At 32.7% G+C, this 22478-nt stretch overlaps 1 protein-coding gene across 7 annotated transcripts in view; it reads right to left on the reverse strand.

Moving 5' to 3' along the window:
- Window positions 1–22478, reverse strand: part of Robo1 (roundabout guidance receptor 1) — a 1010950-nt gene that overhangs the window by 308049 nt on the left and 680423 nt on the right. For all 7 annotated transcript variants that reach the window (XM_063224749.1, XM_063224750.1, XM_063224748.1 and 4 more), the window contains one exon: window positions 7770–8096. In XM_063224749.1, coding sequence (XP_063080819.1) covers window positions 7770–8096 — 327 coding nt within the window. The remainder of the gene's footprint in view (window positions 1–7769; window positions 8097–22478) is intronic.

Below are 22478 nucleotides of genomic sequence, written 5' to 3' on the forward strand. Positions count from 1 at the left end.
AATTTATTTGTATCACTATTAGCTTATTTTCAGTCTACTCACCTTCCCTCCAACTATGTAGTTTCCATGAAGACAGTGACCATTTCTTTTTGGTTTACCACTGACTAGCTTGCATTTGGTAAAATGCCTAAAAAAATTATTTAGACAAAACTACCTTTTAGATAAGCTTTATAATTTAGTATGTGCCATATTTTATTATATAACCTATCATTAAATTTCTTACTTTTTGTTTGTAAAATTTGAAAATATTGTCCATATTATGTAACAGAGATTTTTATTTTATTTTACTTTATTTTTGAAAAAAGTCTCACTGCATAGTCCACACACTCCTCCAACTCATAGCAATTCTCCTGCCTTAGCTTCTGAGGTGCTGGGATTACAAACCTGTAGCACTAAGCCCATCTTGAGAAAAAAACTTTATTTTCCAAAGATATTCAATAGTGTTTTATCCTAACATGACGAATTTATAGTTAAATGACTATGATTAAAAAGTTCCACTGATACGTAATGATGAAGTCAGTTAAATGATATTATATTAGTTGAAATTATTTACAGTCGAAATGTTTATACAATGTTCATAGTTAATGCATTTGGCACTGAAGGAAAAGTTTTTAAACAAATACAACTGATTCTTAAGTTAGTCTGCGTATGAGAATGGCTTCCAGCATTGAAATCAGAAAGATAGGGTAACCTGATAAGATGTGAGAGCCAGCAGGATCCACCTTTTAACAGGTTTTAGACAATAGTGTTGATACAAGGAGCAATGCCAAGAATTTCTCATAAATAATCAAACACAAAATTGAAATTCTGGAAGCATCAGGGGGCTTTCCATGAAAGTATAACCAGTGTTGAAATAACAACTTTAGTGCTTTTCAGCATGTATGAAAATAAAATAGTGGCTGACAAGACTCTGACTGGAGTGTGTCATCTTTACCTACACAATTATTGGATTGCATCCATTCCATGGCAGTACATCAGTACTATTCAAGAGGCCACAGCTGTTTTATAATAACCAGTCTGGAGCACTAACCACCTTTTCCATGTAGTCTTTGTGAGATATCATATACATTTGTTCTTACACTGCTTTTCATTACCTAAGACGGCAGCTAAGGATGTAGCTCAGTGGTAGAGCACTTGCCTAGCACATTCAAGCCCCTGGGTTTGATTCTTAAGGACCACAGGGATTAGGAAGAGGGAGAGAGAGAAAGCAAAAACAAGAGCAAGAAAATGAGATAACTAATTTTCTAGTAAACAGAATGCAATAGAAAATATATTTTTTAGATTCATAATACAAAGGAAAATAAGAAGACAAAAAGCGTTGTCCACCATGATTTTAGATATAGCAATCTCTGGATAGTGAAATGAGAAGAACATTTGTGTATCTGAGAAGTGCTCTATAGGGCTATACACATAGTTCAGTGGTATCGTGCTCACCCTCAGGACATGAGGTCTCACAGCCAATCTCTGGCACACACGCACATATACTGACACATACAGTGTCCTATAGGGTGCATACATTGCTTCTGACATGCAGAAAATAGAATGTGACTTTATCAGTTATATATAAATTGTAAAAACTATCTCTATAATTTTATTAAACTTTCCGGTGATGTAAAGGAGAGAAAATACATCATGTGCCCCAAGTCTATGATCTTTCTAAAAACTCGTTAAAGATATGTGAGACAAAAAAAAATGAATTTGTAAGTCAAGAAGTCAAAAACACTTGCAAATATAATCTACTGTTTAAGAGTAGTTTCAAAGTACAGTGTATCTCGATGATTGTTAGTTATCAGGAGATGTACATTTTCCAAAATTGCTTCTCCTCTAACACACTGCAATGGTCAGAAAACTCTGTCTTTTCCAATGAAGTATGCATTAAGATGCAAGTTTCTTTTATGTCCATTGCCACTGTCATTTCTTATAAAGTATCAATTTCTGCTTTTAAATTTTATAAATACTCTTTCAAAGAAACAAACCCCAAATAGGAAAATTTGTATGTGCTTTGAAAAACTGACTTTTATGTAACATATAAATGTTTTCCCCAACAAATGCAAAATTCACACTATATTTACTTGAGAGATTGTCTGTACTTGATCTTATTATGAATAAAATAAACCTGGTAGTTGGATATGAGAAGTTGTCTGATGAATGTCAACATTTTTTTTTTTTTTTTGTACTAGGGATCAAACTCATGACCTTGTTCTTGCCAGGCAGGTGCTTGTGCCACTGAGCTAAACTCCTGGCCATGATGGATTTCTAATTTATGATTTCATGATCTGCTTTCTCCTAACTTTCTGACTTTTATTTTTCAATCATTTAAGATGATACAATAACAACAAATTTAATACATTTTTAAATAAAAGGCAATGACAAAATACATTGTAATAAAATTCAAGACTTTAGTAAATGTAATCGTATCATAGAGCTTAACAAAATATTTCTTCATTTAAGTGAAAAAATATATAAGGTTAAAAAAATTTTTAATATTACCCTGACTGTAAAAGTTGCAAAAATGAATTTGTTAACTTATCCCTAAAACAAAAATAGCTTCAGTCAACACTATCTGCTTATTCTGCATGATCAGTGAAATTTATAAACAAGGTTCAATTTCCATAGCATCAATTTTAATCCAAGACAAAACTAATAAATTCAACACATTCTTTACTTAATTAGAAACTAATTTATGGTCATTAATTAATGATGCATTTCACTTACATATTAGCACATTAGCCAACACATACTAAGTTAAAAATGGAAAATCATTGATAGCATTTTTGAAGCCAGAAGCATCCAAATCCCCTTTAGATAAGAGGTTTGATATATACAATCCTGCAATTTTCTAGTGTTTGATCATAATGGAGAAAAAGAGTAAAATGTTGTGAAAACAAATGCAATTAGACTTATAAGTGATAGCTCAGTATCAGTGAATGCATCTAATAATACACCCAGATTACTTCATGTAAGCATGAATCACTTTTGGATAAAGAGTCTGTGCATTGTATAACAGAAGTATGCAAGATAGTAGAAACATAATTAAAAATCATTAAACTGACTAGTTGGCACTTTTACTTTGAATGTTGAAAAAAATAAAATTATACAAATGTTTTAGAATCTATTCAAAATATTTGAAATGGCAGGTTTTCAAAATATATAGAAAATTAGTAGAAGAAACAAGTAAATATCTTAAAGATGCAATATAAATCCAGATCAATTCAAAGATAAAAAATTTACCAGGTACAAATATATACACAACAGTATGTAAGTATTCATACATACATTTATATGTGAATTTTCTACTCTTACCAAAGACCGTCTGTCTTCACCAAAGAGGCAATTCTAAGCTTTTATCTAACAGCACAGAGTTCAGGGATTCTCATCTTACACAAGCTTAATATGGAGGGCTTCAGTCCTAGTTTTTATTCCAGCATAGTTCGACTGTATAAATATGAATAAATATTCTCTTCTCCTTTTTATTCTCTCCCCCCCCCCGTGTGTGTGTGGGGGGTGTGCGTTCACATGTGTGAAAATTTTGTAACATAAAAGTATATTTTATTTCTCCTTTTTTTCCTCCGGACCATTTCATCCCCTGGAGAGGTGTATTTGTATTTCCAGGGACTAGGTTTTAGAAACACATTTGACTACACCAAGGTAAACATGGTATGCTTCACATGCATGGTCAGCCCACTTTCTTGTTTTGCTTATGTGAGAAAAATTGAACAATTCAAATTCTAAATCACTTTGAGAAGCATGTCATAATAACAACAACATACGAACATAAGTGAAAACAGTGGAGGCCATTCCTTCAAAATACATCATTTTGCCTCAAAATAATAGCGATAAAAACACTCTAGGTAATAAAACCTCGTCAGACAATCTTTGATTAATTAACAAATGTGTCTTTCAAGGTAGACAGTTCTATGATCTTCCTATTAAAGATGTCTTGCTGGTCAGAAGAAAATAGTTTAAATAGAAGACAAATAACCATGTACTAACTGTGTATAGTACTTGGCACATGTTATGGAAAGACGTTTCACAGTGGAAAACGTGAGGGGTGAGGTTCAAACTGATTTTCCTTACAATTCAGTGTAATTATCCAAGTTCAAATTATTTATTAAGTATAAGTTGTGTTAAACACTTATGCATTCAATTTATCTCAGGTTCAACAAAAAATTAATAACTGATAATGTTACTTATAGGAGAATGATTTTTCTCATCATTTCATATATATTCTCAAGGAAAGCTAACCCAAAATACACAAAGAAATACTGCTTGGAAGACCTTTTTAGATAACTGAGTTTCAAAGTTTTCCAAATTGTATAATTTAATATCCTCGTCAAGATAAGACATTTTTGGATGAAAACAAAAATTAATCATTGAAAGAAATTTAAATCTATGATAACTGTTTCTTTATAAAAGCAAACTTCAAAAAATACCAGTTGTACACATTAGAAAAAAAGACGCTAAATATTTCTTATTCTAGTTATTAGACTTTATAATAGAATAAGTTTAATTAAAAATTAAGGTTTTTAAGAGCAAGAAATACAGTTTGTACCGCACTGCAAAGATAAACTCCAAACCACTACTCTGCACTGTGGTCTATCCAGGTTATAATTGAGGAGATAAACAAAATTTGTTGAAAAATCAATCTATTTGTTTTCAGTATCTGCAAATGAACCCAGGGTCTTCACAATGACCTATATTTCTAGCTCATTTATTTTACTTCATTTCTATTGAGAAAAAGTCTCCCCCTATTCCCCAAGCCGAGTTCATACTTGTGATCCTCCTGCCTCAGCCTCCCAGAGTGCTGAGATTATAGGACAAGGCCTTAAATCAGGCTGAAAATAATCAATCTTGAAGATAATAAATGCAACCCTTTAAATGCATTATTCCAATTTAAATAAAGATTGAAGGCACACTGGACAAGAATACCGTGGTTTCTTTGCAGAAACAAAGGTTTCCAATGGTATTTTACATTATTTTTTTATGAAGTTTGAAGGAATAATGACTACTAGGAACCAAAAAATGCATTTGTTGTTACAGCTGTGAAACTTGGGCCAAACACAAGCAAAACACAGATAAATGTTTCTGAAAGCATTACCAACAACTGTACTGTGAAACCTGTGTTGCCCCAAGACACTTTTGCTAATGCTATTACTTAGAGCTACAGAGTCACTATGAAATTAGATGCAATCTTCGTCTTCCTGTGTCTGAGCCTTGGGGAGAAAAAGAATAGCTTTGGTTGAACTTCCGGTACCTAAACTTTTTAAAAAATATTTTTAAAAATACTAGTAATATTCTCAGAAAAAAATGCAAGCTAGAACAGTACTTTATAGCTTTAACCTACAAGTGTTTTCCTCCCCACCTTGTTTCGTCCTTGTTTATGTAGTGCACAGAAGGCCGATTTTGATTTTAGGGGAGAAGAATCCTAAAAAACATTAATTGTCTAAAATAAATCACTAATATATAGTGAATTGAATTACTACCTATCTGTTGTGGGGCACTGAAGCATGAATTTACAAAATAATCATTTCCAATTTTCTAAATCTTCTTAAAAATAGAGTACTGAACTTCCCCATAAACCTGGATGTTCAAATAATACATTTTATTCACCTAGAAACATGTTTCTAGTGATAAAGTAGCACAAAATTACTAACCGCAGATATTACTAAACTTTTTGTTTGCAGCAGATGCTACTCAAACATTTTTGGAGTTTCAGAAAATTATTATCAATAGTAAGGATATTACTATCAAACTATTCCTATACGTATCTGTTTTAAATATATAACATTAATACTTGTCTCCCTATGTAAGTAAGGGATTGATACTGAATATTATCCTCTAGTATTTTTAAATGTTAAAAATATATTAAATATATTAAATTCTATTCAGTAAATTATTTGATTTGTTTCTCTGAAGCTAGAAAAAATTTGGTGACAATTATAAACACCATGCTAAAATTTGTGCATTATGCATTAAGAAACTTGGTATCTGAATATTTTACTTGTAAAGAATATAATCTTGTGTGTTGAAAATTTTTTCTCATAATGGTCCCCCAAGGTAATGCAATGTCCAATTTAGAAAAAGAATGTAACTGTAAACTAAAATATCTACACAGATATTTTAAAGGTAACTATCAAAATACATATATTCTTTAATAACTGGTTGAACATTTAAACTTTCCTTTGCTCAGACTTGAAAGCAAAAAAGAAAAATACATTTCTGCTGTGATTATACCTTTCATATATATACTTTGCTTCTTTAGTGCTGAGACCTTTACTGAGTCAATGTAATAAAAAAGTCCATTCATTCATTATGAATCAACTGTAAATCAAGAAATGTAATTCAGATTTTAAGAGAAAAACTTTAAACCATGAATGACTAGTTCTGACACAGTTTAAAAGTTATTTTTATTCTATTTATTTATATTTTATGTTCATATCAGACATCTTTGGCAGTGTCTCCACATGACATGCCTCATGGCTGTATGAGGATGATCAAATTATGGAAATTCTCTGGGGCTCATTCCACATTAATGATACAACAGAGCCGGAATAATTTGTCTCTGAATTTTTATCCATGTCTACAGTTTCCTAATTATTTCTGTTTCCATATATTCAAGTTCGAGATGAATGGATACCATGAAAACCAATTATATAATTAAAATGTTGGGCATAAGTCATAGTAAAATATTAATCTTCTTGGAAAATATCATATGCAAATATCGTTATGAATAAAGTTACATACATAATTATACATAGTTTAAATGAATGAAATCTAATTTAATTAGTCTTCCCAATCCCTATTCAAAACTTCTTGATTTCTGTCATTACACAGAGCAGGATTCTCTGCGGGGAACAAATGTTTGGACTACCTCCTGAACATGAACCTAAAATAAAAGAAATCTAATTCTTAATCAAATAAAATAGACATCTAGACTCTGCATATAAAAATGAAACCATCAGTCAACAAATTTGTCCAGAGATACATTCAAATGAGCTGCATGTTGGTTTCAGTAGATAAAGCAAACCTCCAACCGTGTGTGGACTGCACACACCGCCTTCCATCCCTGTTGCCGGGAAGGAAACATATAAACAGGCTCTTCCGGATGCAGCTTCAACAGAAGTCTGATGTATTTGCAAAAATTAGAAACATTTTCAAACCTTACACTACAAGGTTTTTTTCTTTGTTTGAGTTTGGTTCTGGTACTTGGTACCGGGAATCGAACTCACCATCTCGTGTTGCCAGGCAGGTGCTGAGCCGCTGAGCTAGTCCCCCAGCTATAAGTATTTTTCTTAATGAAAACAAATTAAGAATATCCCACACCATCCTATTTACAGAAAAATTATTGCATTCAGACGATTTAAAAGCAAAAAAAAAAAAAAAAAAAAAAGGAAGGGAAAAAAATAATTTCGGTAAAAGCATTCGATAGAAAATGACTGCATATCGGCTGGAGATTTAGCTCAACGGCATTAAGTACCTGCTTTGCAAGCAGGCGGTCGTGAGTTCGATCCTGGTACCAATAAAAAAGAAAAAGACAAAAAAAAAAAAAAAGACTCGATATCAAAAGACATATAGGTCAACAAGTATACGTAAAGCTAACTTAGCTGGAATAACCAGCTAGGATGAGAAATGAAGAAAATTCAGATACTACTAGGTTGTTGTCATAAAACACTGTAGTTTGCTCCAGGTGAATCCTTCAATGCATGCTCACTTTTTATTGCCCTCATTTGCCACCACCCTGCCAAACTCAGAAAGCCCGGTTTACTCACTGGCCACCTCCAGCGACGCGTTGTGGCTCACGGCCTCTCCCAGGTAATTCCTAGCTACGCAGACATAGACCCCTTCATCAGGCCTGCTCTTTCGTCCATGAACTATACGTAAGAAAAATAAAGATCCACTGGGCAGCAGCATCCGGTGTGAGCGAGGGTCATCTTTGTCCGTCTCCACTCTCTCCCCGCCCTTGTACCATTCAATAGTGGGTGTGGGGCGGCCCTCAGCTTTACAGTTCAAAGTGGCAGGTTCTCCTTTGGAGACGATGAGGTCTGAAGGGTGTTCAACAATGCGCGGTGGAAAATCTTCCTGACGGAGACGGGAGCCTGCAGGAGAATTGACAAAATATCTTCATACATCCCTTGGCAAGGGTTAAGATCTAGAACCAAAGAAAAGACTTTAACAATACTATGAGAAGACTGATCTATCTTTCCTGCCCTATTTACTCTCGCTGGTATATACCTTGACTATACCTTTCAATGCCTGAACCCTCCACTTAGCAAACTCTCTTGCTTAATTGTTGCATGCATAAATCCTGTCTGCTGTACAAAACTTTGGTCTACAGTTCGTAGTGGAACCCTGCATGCCACCCATGTTGCCTGTGTTTGCAAAATAATGTGTTCCAGAACTGTTAAACAGCTTCCTGAATATTAAAACACACACACAGCTTCCTAGAACCCTTTTTTTAAACTAGCAAAATTAATACTTTAACAAAATAAATGCTATATAATCGTGAACATTTCTACTCAAATATAATGAAATCTTTTTACCCCAACAGTATCTCTTCCAAGTAATAAAAGTATATATGTGTCTGTCTATTTCCCCCAGAGTTTTAATTAATGAGTTCACTATTCTTATGTCAGGTTTCACTCGTGTCAAAGAGGAAACGTGAAACATGTGAGTTTAATTATTACATATGATATTAAATGGAAAAAAAGGAAGCTGCATGAGGAGCTGCACTCTGAATCCTATTGCCGCCCAATAAGTGAAGTGCCTTATACAAACATCATTTAAATGGGTTCTTTGTACTTTTTTCCAATAAAATTATAATCTGAAAGTGATCATGTTTCATATTTTCCAATATTCCTTACTTCTGCTTTGCATTGCGTAAATGCATAAATTTCTCAAATGCAATAGCCCACGCTTGCTGGAGCCCAAACCTGGCTCTCATATAATGTTGCAATCTCAGTGAAGCTAGTCTTCCATACACCCTCTGTCTATTACGTTTCCCAAATTTCTCAATTCAGTATCCAGCTACAATCCTGGTTTCAATTACCATCCTTTCTTATGAGGGTTTAAGAAAGTCTCTAAAATATTTTGTATCCATAGAGCCTTATTATGAAAAGCAAATACAGTTTGGGTTCTCCTCTACTTCAGAGGGCTTTTCAATAAAGTCATTACTTTAATGTCCTAGTAAGACCCACAAGAGCCAGCCTGTTCCCTTTCCTTCCCAGACCTGCCATCCTTCTGTCAGTTTCACAAGCATACTGTCCCCTATTTTCCTGCCCCGCCACCCATGATTACTGAGAGCCAGAAGTATAAATTACCAAAGCTCTACTCACTCTTCTTCCAAATCTCTGCTCTTCTTGAATGCTCCCACAAAATCAAATCCCTCTTCAATAAACCTAAATAACACTACTAAACTATCTCTGGAAAGATTTATCGGAATTACAGTTGCATGCAATACCTTAAATATTATCTCTTTCCCAGCAGTCTGTGAAATGTGTGGGTCTGATTTTGCTCACAGTTGTTTCCCTTTTGTCTGAACAAGTGCTCAATAAATACGTGTGGAATAAATTTAAAAATGAGTAAAGAGCTAATGAGGAAGACTTCACTGAACAGAGTGAACCGAAGCATAAGAACTGTGCATTCTAGCAAATACTTCAAAAGAGTTTGTCTTTTAAATTTGTAGTTCGTATGCATTCTATTCCAGTAAATAAACTATAAATGCAATATGGAACTTACTTATATCAGTATCTAACTCATAGCTACTGCAATTAATATTCCCTTAGTGAAATGAATAAATGAAAAATGACAGTTAAGTTTTCTGATGTGTTTATAACTTCCACAAAACACAAATTACAATCTATAAAACACCAAGCAATAGTTTTATAGTCAGAAATACAGAAAATTACTTTAGTTCATGATACACATAACTATTTTAAATAAAACTAGACCCTATTAGAAGGGAGAATAAATTAGCCAAATTTGAAATTCACAGCTCCACACAAAAGCCACACTGAAATCCAGTGAAATTTAGATAGACTTATTTTTTTAGATTGACTTTAAAATACTCATAACTATTGATGTTACAAAATTTTAAAAAGTAAAGCCTTATTAAATGTTATTGATCTTTACTATGACTAATTATGAATGATGGCTGCTGAGAATGGTTAACTAATGAGGTGGTCTGCACTTAATTAAAGCATATTTTATATGAAATTCTGAAAGTCCATTTGACATAGGAAATAGTGGCGCACAAGATGCTGTGAAAACACAAAGAAAGGGCACCTAAGATCCTGAGAAGTCAGCAGAGCATCTGTAGTCATGGAATTTAAATGAGCTTTGAAGAAGGGGTCAGGGGAGAAAGGAGGAGCTGATTTCACCAAATGTTACAAGAGTTTATGGTACATTTATTGAATCCGCAAGTATATTTTTATGTTCTTTGTATAAAAAGAATGTCAGAGTTTGGGGAACAAGAGCCTAGAAACCAAGCTAAAATAAATTACGTGATGAGTTTTGTACATCAGGCACGAGTTCTGCCACTTCACTGAAAAAAAGAAAGGAAACAGGACAAAGCAGGAGGAAAACAGGAAACCACTTAAAAATTTTAAGTAAGGGATCAGTATGGTCCAGTCTGATCCTGGAGAGCTCACTATTGGTACCATGCAGCTGGATATAGCAGGCTAAGTAGAAAGGGATTAGGTAGAACACTTTTGCATCCATCGGGCAATAAATCTGACAACTCGTACTTAGACATCCACAGACAGAAAATCTAGAGATATTAAGTCACAAAATCCACAGAACCTACTCGCTGGCAATTTGGAAGATGATGGAAACTAAAACGCACAGCCTGAAGAGAAACAGCTCAAGACATTCCTGGTCTCACCAGTGTGTGAAGCACACTCTTAGTGCAGGTGGGGAGTAAGAGTGAGACTGGGTGAGGGCAGGAAGCTCAGAGTGATGTTTACTCAGTATGATGCCCTGAGAGTTCGGGGTACCTCTGGCCAAGCTGACAGTTGCATACTCAAGTTTAATCTCAGAAAAGAAATCTCAGCTGGAGCTGTGGATTAGAATAGAGATGGAAACAAAACCATGGGAAAGACTAAAACTGTCTAGGGAGAGGGCCTAGAGGCAGTAAACGGTCGGTTACAGAAGCTGGAGATCACCCAGACTACACTGAAGCATGGTGTAGCTGAGGATTCTCTCTGCCCTAACCTGCAGTTTTACACAGCTGGCCTGCAGCCAGCAAGACTTTGAGGAAGGGAGATCTCAGAACCGTGTTTTCACTACTATGTTTATACAGCAGCAATCAGTAAAAGATTCAGCAATAAAAATGCTTTCCATAAAATTAATGGCTAAATTTTTGAAAAATGCTCTGTGAAATACTCTTGCCTCAGACTGTTAATAGTATTGCTGTTTAAAAAAGTTTAGTTCTCAGGGTTTCCTCTTTAGTCTTTCTAATATATATAATAATGTGCCAGAAAACGGATATAAAGTGCAACATTTTCTAAAAGTACTTAGCCACTGAATGATTTTTATTCTTTTTTACAGGATATACCACTGAACTTTGCTTCTCAGAAACATATTTGAAGAGCAAACCTATTCTTTTATGAAGCATATAATGATATGAAGAGAGAAAATAAGGTTAGCAGATAAACTTATTTGAGTGTAGTAGAACCAATAACCTTCTATACAGTAAAAATGTAGAAATCTGTCATTTCTCAGAATACATAACCTTCAGGAAAGAAGGGACTTCCCAATATCTGAGTCATATTTACAATGGTTAATCTCAATAATAAAACCATAACTGATAATCATCTTTATAAAAACTATAATAAATTATTCTCTGTAATCAACTATAAGCAGCATTTAAAAGGATTGAACAGAAAACTACTAGTAATTATCCATCATCTCCTTTCTCACAACAACATCTTTATGAGGTGGGTGTTGTGGTATCTGGTGTCCATATGGGAAGTGAGATCTCAGCTGTCATTCAGCTGAAGGATGGCAGGGCTGGGATTCAGTCCTAGACAAATCCAAACTCTTGCATTTTTCAACTACTCCATCAAAGCCGTTAGAATTAACTGGTTAAAATCCATAGATAAACACGATATGTCCATTCTTGCTTTCGACACCAAAGCATTCATTCAGATTTTTTTTTTTAAATATAGATAAGCCAGACATGGTTGTTCATGCCTGTAATCCTAACACTTGGGAGGCTGTCAGGAGGATCACCATGAGATCTAGGGCTACATAATGAGCTCAAGAGTCTGAGCTACATAGCAAGTCCCTATCTCAAACCTCACCTACAAAAAAGTAATACATAAATTCACAGCTCCAGCTGAGATTTCTTTTCTGAGATTAAACTTGAGTATGCAACTGTCAGCTTGTCCAGAGGTACCCCGAACTCTCAGGGCATCATACTGAGTAAACATCACTCTGAGCTTCCTGCCCTTGATAAAATATATCAAGAATCATTCAGATGTGATTATATCTGTCATTCTTTCCTCCTGCACAGACTAATGATAAACCAAATGATTTCATAGTCAATTAAGTCAATATAAAGTTTGATGATGAATAAACAGGACTATAAAGCATTGCTTGCATTGTGTTATCTTTTCTAAAATGATATTACATTGTTCAGTATGTAACGTCCATGGTCAGCTTTTATTATTTGTACAATGTAAACTAAACATCATCGGTGCCGAACTTCGTTCTCCCAATATATTTGAAGGAAATGTCACCCTACTTCTATCTGTAAGTTGAAAAAAGTTATTCAATTTATATCTATAAAGTATGATTCATTTTCTCAAGGACTGTTTTGTACCATGAACTGATCCGAGGACACAGCATATTTAGGGCATACTCCACCACTGAACTGAATCTTCAACCCTTAAAGGAGGATTCTGGGACAGTTGGTTATAAAGACCCAAGAGCACATGTGTATCTGAGGAGTACATAAGAAACACCTAAAGCACCACATAGTAGTGCTTGTACTTTTCCTCTTGAAAAATGGTATCCAACTTTACTCTCTCAGTTTCCCCTCTGTATATAATATTTATCATTAATTATGTATAAAATACTTCTGTAATCATTAATTCTAAGTTTCTGTAAGTCACTGGCCAATCTCCATTCTAGTTAATACTAATTTTTATCAGTTTTATGGAATAAAAAACATGTTTTATATACAATTTCCAAAAGCAATTTCAGGTTTCAACCACACTCTGCATAGGAAACTTAAATAGTAAGAAGAGACAGTAAAAGAAAGAGAGACAACGAAATGGGTCCCTAACAGGACCTAGGATGATAATGTCAACTATCCTTAGGAAGAGTCCTCATAGGACATGGGGAACACAATTCCCTGGATTTCAGGCAAGACCAGCATCACAGAAAAGGGAAGGGCAGGATTCCTTCAACGACTGCTCAGTTGGAAGATAAAATATAAACAGAGCGACTGAAATATTTAAATATTTACACAACCACAGCTGGAAAAAGACATACATGTAAGTGCTAAGTATTTCAAGGACATAAATCAAAGTCACATGAGATTTATGATGAGGAAACCAAACTCCTAGCTGGATGTAAACTGCTTGCTTCATGGAGATATCACTTCTAACAGAAACACAAGACTAACATTTAACAGACAGATTTTATTAATATACCTTTGAGTTTTATCTGTATTTTTATAGGTATATGTAATCTTATCCATAATATTATTCTTTTTTCATTGATATAGTTTTATTCCTTTTTCTAATATAGCACTAACCTTTGTCTTAGATTTAGGGTTTTGCTCATTTATATTTTTTAATGTATCTCTCAATAGATAGAGAAAAACAGTATCTTATTAAGAAAATCTTGTTTGGATCCAAATTTCTTTTCCACATAGGTGAAATTACAAAATTGATAATCATTAAAATGTTCGTCAGTATCATCTATCTTAACAAGGCATCATCACAAAAATTCTTATAAAACTGCACAAGAAAAACAAAAGCAATGAATAGCTGACACATGCGCAATGCACATTAATAGATAATTTGATATCTGTTCAAGTTGGAGGTGCAGATGTATATAATGACCTTTACAACATACCTGTTTGTAAAATAGTATAATTTTAAAGAAGCCTTGCTTTTTAACATTTTAATGTAAGTTCCACTTACATTTTAAGGAGCAGAATGGCAACCAGTTACCAACATATATCTTTCTACAGCCACCAATCCTATAATTTCCCTGTCAGAATTTCAGCCAGCAAGGAGGTATTTGTTAAAGATAAAGAAATAGCACCATTAATTACTCAGGCTGCAGGGAGTAGTTTTAAGTAGGTCTGCAGATACACACGTTTGGCCAAACATACTTATTGATAAAATGAGCATAAATAGTTCACGTGATACAGAAAAGTACTTTCATGCAAAATTATGTACACTGAAAGAATACATGGCAAGTAGAATGTGTTAAAGGAACTACAAAATGAATGGCATTTTTCTCATTTATTGTGTTTTATCCTAATTTCTCTTCAATATAATCTTTACCAAAACTACTTAGAAAAAATGCAAACCAAGAAGTTTAGAATATGATAATTAATTGTCACTAGTAGTACTTATCATTTATGATCATTGTTAAAACAGTCCAAAATGAGGGCCAAGGATTTAGCTTAGCGATATAAGCACTTGTCTGGCAAGCACGAGGTCGTGAGTTTGATCCCTGGTACAAAAATAAAAAACAAAACAAAACAAAAAAAACACCCTAAAAACAAAATAGCCCAAAATGAAATTCCAAACGGGAATAACCATCCTATCTTATAACCTATTGTTATATGCTTGTATCCCCCCATATAAGAAGGATGACAGGCGTGTAAGCTATATTTTTAAATACATTTTTGCCTGTCCCTCCTCTAATTTTAATACTATGGACACTAAATGTAAGAGACTACTAGGACATTAATGGCAGGAAATCCTTCAGCTGAGTCCAGTCAAGCAAAATTTCACCCTGAGCTGTAAATAAACTGGAAGGTGTAAGTTTGCTAGCTGAGTTTATTCCTTCTATTTGCTCTTTAATAAATTTTCCAGCTAGCAAGCAAGAGCATTTTGATAAATGCCAAACAAAAGTCTTCCCATATTTAAAGTTCAGTTTTATTTTACCTTCTCACCTATCAATTTACCTCTATATTATGCCTGTATTGCTTTAAAGTATAATGAATTGTGCTATGTATTGGAAAAGCAAAGGAATATGAAACACAATTGTAAATCTTAAAAGTCTGACGTTTTCCAAAAGAGATAAAAACATTAACAAGCATGATATTTAAAAATGAGAATCATTCATTAGTAGAAAAAAGTTGGAATCAGAAGAAAGGACAAGGATTAAAAAAAAACAAATTAGCATCTTTGGAGGAAAGTAATTAAAACTAGAGACTGGATTCAGGTTGTCTGGAATCAAATAGTAGTACTTGCTAGCTTTGGAACTTAGATAAGATGTTTTACCTCTCTGAATGCTAGGCTTTTCAATTGCAAAAAGGAGGATAATACCTCCTTTATAGGTCAACACAGTTGTGAAGCACAAAATAATATTGACCAATGAATTGGAACCATTAATACAAAACTATGGAAGTTACTATAAACATGATTATTTGATTATAATAGCCTTCCTTCCATCATATCTCCTTGAATTACATCAGAATGCCTACAAATTTATAGAGAGAGTATTTTCCCCCACCCTAGATTTGCAAACCAAGCTCAATGCCTAGTTTTAGTTAAGAATTCAACTCAAAGTGATGATTTAGCTCAGTGGCCTAAGTGCCTGCCAGGCAAGTGCGAGGTCGAGACTTTGATAACTGGAACCAAAAAAAAAAAAAGAATTCAACTCAAAATCATTTTCAATTTATCCAGTTCTTGGCATACTATGGCAGAATTCTTGCAAATTATCTTTCAAAAGGTAAGAAGAAAAATAAATAAAAATTAAAAAAATAAAATAAAATAGTCATTAGCAGGGACAACTTATTGTTTTACTGGAAAGTGTTACATAGTTTTACTTAAGGTATTTACCATAGAACATCTCTGTTCCTTGCAGCAAATATTTTAAATACATCCATTTTCTACTAAGACATATATTTTCAAATTTAACATAGTAGTACTCATGAAATATTACAGAGTGAATAGTCATACTAACTTTCATTTTCTTTTCATTACAAACACAAAAGTACATGAATAGTGAGAATATAGATAGTTAGTTGGTAATACTGTATCCCAATTGCCTATTCTAATGGGACAAAATATCTACTTCTGACAGTATTGTATACTATATATTATATGTGTGATATAATTCTACAATATAATAGCTTATTTTAAATGGTGAATTTAATTAGACACTTGCAATTTTCACTGATAAAAATTTGGGGCAATATTTGGAATTGGAAGAAATAGTACTGGCATAGTTCTATGATGTTTATTATTTCAAAGAACATATAGTTAGATTTAATTTTGGATTTTCCATACTTTATGGCAATTTACATATTATTGCAATCAATGTGAATTTACAGTTCATTGTTTATATTTATATGAAAATACCAGAAGGTTGTAAACAATCTCAATATTTAAAACATGAGCAGATTTCCATATCAAAGTAGAAAATAAAAATTATTCTTTAAAGTATATAAAACAAACTTTGTTTTTCAAACCTACTCTGTCCTCACTTTAAACTGCTGAAAGATTATATATTCAAAATTTGCTTTTAAGTAGTAAAGTTAAAGTATATAAAAACTAGTACAAATATATTATAATTCCTTAATCATAGGAAGGTTTCAAAAATCGTTATATAAAGCAATATTTTATTTTTTCATTAAACAGTTACATTAGAAGTTCACATAATTTATATATTATACATACATTTGCTAAGAGTCAATAATCTAAAGTCAATTAGAAGACTAAAAATAAAGGTTTTAACTTAATTTTTGAAACAGGTAGTCCTACCATGTCCTTTTTAAAGAACCCTTGATTTTTTTAAAGGTGAATTGTTAATATCTTGCATGGTAAGAGTATGTAATTGTCTGAAGACAATTACACTTTTTGAAAACAAAATAGTTAAAATAACCTTTTAAAGGATTACTAAGAAATCCCTACAAGAATGCAGTCAACTTCACTCACTTCAAAAATTTAGGCAGTATTTCTGACATGAAGAATTTCTGAAGAAAAGCTCACATATTAGCAAACTAATTGTAGTTTTTCTCTCCATTTTGACTTACTTCATTTTTTTCATTGTATCTTGGTTTTCATGCTTATAAATTCTATGAAGTGGCCTAATAAAGGATATTGGAGGAAGAGTCTAATCATTTAAAATACAAGATAGAGAAAAATAAAGGGTATTTCACATATTAATTAAAATATAATTTTCAAAAAATAATAAATATTTAAATATAAGTAATCATTTTTAGAAGAAACAAGTCATTATTTCAAAGAAAAAGTTACCTACAGTAGACCTAACAGTGAAAATCAGTCATAAATAAAATATTAGCATGTACGATTTTGAGCAAAAAGATAAGAACAAAAATTTTCACTTTCAAGAGCTTTGCAATTATGGGTAATGCATGTGCATGCATTTATCAGTCAGTATTTTAAATGCAACTTTTAAAAGAACTATGATACTTTTAATTTTTATTTTGAAAGTGGCATGTTAATTTTGGAGAGGAAGGGTCATGAAATCAATTTTCTTTAGAAAGCACTCATAATGCTCACACATTTGAGATTAGCTAATAAGTAGTGGGGTCATTACTGAAATACTTCTTTATTTCTAATACCTAGAGCACTCAGGAGGTCTGCAATAAGCATTTCTTCCATGAATGACCATAACACTGGGAGAAAAGGATAGTGGGCAAGTGCCTGTGTATTTGAAGTGTGTAGGGCCTGGTGTAGACCAATGTCCAATCTTGGAGGCTGTCTATGATCCCTCTACACAGCTGCAGAAAACAAGGATAAGTTATTCTGCTTCTGGGAAACAGAAATCCACTACAGAGGTAGAGGGCATCCTTTAAAAGTAGTTCTAAGGACACAGAAGCCTGCACAAAATCCATCCCTTTAGAGCTCATTTATTCCTTCAACAAGTATGTATTTAATGCCCACGCTCCACTGTGTCTGTGCTAGACACTTCCAATACAGTGATGAAACAAAAATAATATTAGTAGTACTATTTCTCTCCTTTTCAGTATATATAATGCAAAGTTAATGTAAATGATGTACAAGTGGCACTGTACCGTATATGTCCAATGAAAATAACCCCAACCCTAACATACCTCTTAGCCCATAATAAAACATTTGTGGGTATTTAGAAGCGAGCAGCAGATACATCTGGGTGATCTGTGCATGCAAAACTGCATTTAGAATAAAATGAGTGAGAGTAAATCCTCTGACAAAAGCAAGCTCTCCTGGAACGGTGGAAGGCCTGCTTGGGACTAGCTGAATAGGGGCCCCAAATCCTGAGCACAGAGCCGCTGGGTCATGCCTTGTGTGTTCACCGGGAGTTAAAAGACTGGATATGGATTTAAACCGATTAACACATATCAATTGCTTCTTCTCTCTAGGAAGCAAATAGACCTAATTATTTTACTTATCTTCTGGGCCATTACAAGCTAATTCCTGGTCGATGCCACTCAAGAGAAATCATTTTTTTCTCTTAAATTATTTTTCACTCCACATTTGACTTGTTTTGAGTAATTCTTAGATCTTTAACATTAATGAATTAAAGTCCAATTGCATTATCAAAATATAATTTCTGCTTTATCTGTAAGAACTGTTGGAATGTATTAATATAATTGGTTTTTCTACATTTTTCTGTTAGCATTAAAATTAGAGCTGACATAAAGAGATGTATAAGTTTGTTACTTTTTGTAACTATACTTTGTTATTAATTTTAGAACAATACTTATATACTATAGTCTTTTGACTATTGTATTGAAATCAATATTGTCTGGAAATAGTATTTTGCTGACTAGATATGTGCATAAAACATCATGTATGCATTTTCAGAGGCAAATACAGTCTCTTTAAAAGAGAGCTTAGTAAACTGTGAAACACAGGTATAACAAATTAGAAGGATAATCTACCGAGTGAGTAATCTCAAAAATGTGAATATTAAATAAATGTGAAAACAATGTTTCTGTATGTATAGTAATTATCCATAATAATGTTTACATATATTTTCTGGTTTCTATAGATTCTTTATTTTATTGCTCTGCTTTTGAAAAACCTGAGATACATTTTAAAATTTAAGTAACTTGTTCCTCACATATTCAGTCATAAACTGTGGTCATGGTGATTTTCAACTGACACTTTACAGGTACACAAAGTGATTTTAGCGGACATTAAAGTTTGAAAACCGCTGAAGTAAAGGTTGAACTTACTGTAATGCTATTGATTTCTCTGAAACTATCTTATTGAGTGACAGCAGAGAGGACTACAGTATATCACTGAGCTAGGCTTCCAACCCTGTAACAGTTTTTGATATATCAACTACTGTTGCTGCTATGATCCAATACTTGCAAGAGATTATATAGCATTTAACATGAATTACATATTTCTCTCAATGCTTTAATGTAAGAATTCATTTTAATAGTCACAAAAGTAAGCACATTATTACTACCCCCATAATACAGATGAAAAAGCTGAGATACAGGAAAGTTAAAAAATCACCTAATATCACACAAACGCAATATGATAGAACTGAGCTATCATCTCAGATAATGTGGCTCCTGATTCTGTATCCACAATAACGATTCTATACAAACTTATTACCTAAGTATTAAGAGAACCATAACACTATTTAGTATGATCATATTTTTAAAAGACAAGCAACTTACAGTTAATGTAACTGTATTTGCAAAATTACCCTCTTCAATGAAAACAGATAGTAGTATTTTATTTACAGTTTCCTGTTACAAAATTATGAAATCAATAAGTAAAAATAAAATTTCCATTTTTTTCAAAATTTCAATTTAATATAGTATGATAAACTGATAACCCTAGTATTTATTCATGTGAAAAAGATTTCACAATCAACTCAAAAATAGGCTCACTTTTATAAATAAAAATAAATACAAATAAATATCGATTAAAACAAGCCATTAAAAACACATTATAGAATATGTAGGAAGTACATAATACAGTAACAATATTTACCTACAATGCCATGTACTTCCAGAGAAAAGCAAAGCTTTTAATATCTTTCTTCTCAGTGTTATTCTACTGTTACATGTTAAATATTTCACAATTAATTTTTGCTTATTATAAACATTTCCCTTTTAAAAATTATGTATAAATAATATCTTACTGCTGTGGTGCAAGTAACTGAACTTTCTCTTAAAAGTAACTCATTTCTAAATTTTTAGTAAGTACTGTATCAGATTCCCAGTATTACTATAATATATAATTATGTCTATGTATTAAATTATTCTTTTAACATAATCATCTTAATTACAAAATTTGGGGACAATATATTTGAAAAGATACAAAAGGTGATACATATCTTTAAAAATAAAACATTTGAGAGCTTTCTTTTAAAAAATCCAGTAACTCTAAAAACATGCGGAACCTTGTTAAATACTCTAACTTCTGAATATTTTATCAGTAACTTACAGTTTTCAGGTACTTTGCATATTGCTCTTCTCAAATACCACTTTTAAATTATCTTTAATCTTTTAATACACAAAATCTTAAAGTGAGAGTGACACTTTGTTAAAGATCTGATTTCCTTCAGTGCCACCTGACTAATCATGTTACCTTTAAAAACATGCTTACTGGTGACTTTAATTGCATTCATTCTAAGGCCAGGCATGTAGCTTAGTGGTAAAGCATTTGGCTAACATGTGTGAGGCTTATTTAATCTCCAGCATCAAACACACATGAAAGAAGTTCATCATGACCAAAATTTTATTTTAAAATATTGATGCCTCATCAAAACCCTATTTTCATTTGTAATTATACCTCCTAACATATTTCTGAACTGAAATTTACATTTAAACATTTGTTAATCCTCAAATATCTTTAAATCCTAGTCAAAGGATCCTAAAGTATTAATTCTTATTTACCCCCTAGATAAACATTTCAATGATTTAAATATACACTATGAAAACATAATTCAAAATTTTGATGTGTTAAGTAATCAGATATGATAGCATGTTAGGGCCATTTCTGATAAATACCTAGAAATAAACTCATTTTGAAAACGGTACTATATCTTTTTTTAATGCCACTTTCAAATAAAAGTATGTGGGAAATATATTTCTACGTTGTTTTCAGGATTAGTAGGTCAAATTTAACTTACTCCTTTTAAATACAGGCAGTCCTCTTCTAAGGTGGCAAATTCATCATGTTGTCCTAAAGAGAGTCCCAGTTTTAGCAATGAAATGCCCTCTCAGTCACTATCGTGATTAGTCCCTATTTTCACTAATGAGCCAGATGGAATAGACTGAAAGAAAAATCAAAATATCATGCCAACTAGTACTAAAATTAATAATAAAATACTAAATTATTAATTTTAACTTCTCTACAGCCTCAGTTAAATGGGTCAACTTTTTCATCCCAACTGGCCTACAATATAAATTTTTTAAAGACAAAAAAAGTATTACATCCTAAACTACAAAAGGAGAAAAAGAATTGGAAGTCTTTGGTCCTTGACTGGTATGGTGTCACGTGCTTTGAGGGTTATAGGGAATTCAAGGCTAACCTGAGCTACATAGTGAGTTCAAGGGCAAACTGAATTACAGAGTAAGATCCTGTCTCAAAAAATCAAACAAGAAAGAGAAGTTTTTGGTTCTTGGTCAACCTACTAGCTAGATAAGAAAAAAAAATTACTGAAAGACAGACAGACAGACACACACACACACACACACACACACACACACAAACCAGATTTCATGGTTTGTAACTTCAATGCAAGAATTGAATGTCCATCTATTTGAAAAACACAGACAAAAAATGCAAACTTTGAAAATAAAGGAAATACTATACTTACAGTCCAATGTCATTAGCTGTATTAATTCTTATATTCCTGAAAACATTTTAAATTAGGCACGGCTATTACCTACAATTTATACATAAGGAGACTGAATCGTGATAATTCAGTCACTTTTTAAAGACTCTATAGTTATAATGGAACAGAGATTCAGATCCCTGCACAATTTTTTAACCCTCAAAACAAATTAAAAATTAATTGAAATTTACAAAAAACTGTGAGGTATTCTTTGCTTCTCTAATATTGTAGTTGTAGGGCTCTTTACGTGGTAGATTTAGAGCCATAGGAGTTCAGCTTTGTTTTTTAGACCTATATATCTCCACTTCTCTACAGCCTAAGTTAAATGGGTCAACTTTTTCATCCATAAAAAATGAAGTTAATATAGCATGTTAAAGTTGGAATAAGAACAGATGAATTTGTCATCTCTCAAATTTTGCAAACAAAGAAAAACTAATCACCAGAGTGAAAATACTTGATCAGAGTTGACAACAAAT

The sequence above is a fragment of the Cavia porcellus genome, unplaced genomic scaffold, assembly GCF_034190915.1.
Source record: "Cavia porcellus strain 051 isolate PalLab524CR breed Dunkin Hartley unplaced genomic scaffold, mCavPor4.1 scaffold_15, whole genome shotgun sequence".
Lineage (NCBI taxonomy): Eukaryota > Metazoa > Chordata > Mammalia > Rodentia > Caviidae > Cavia > Cavia porcellus.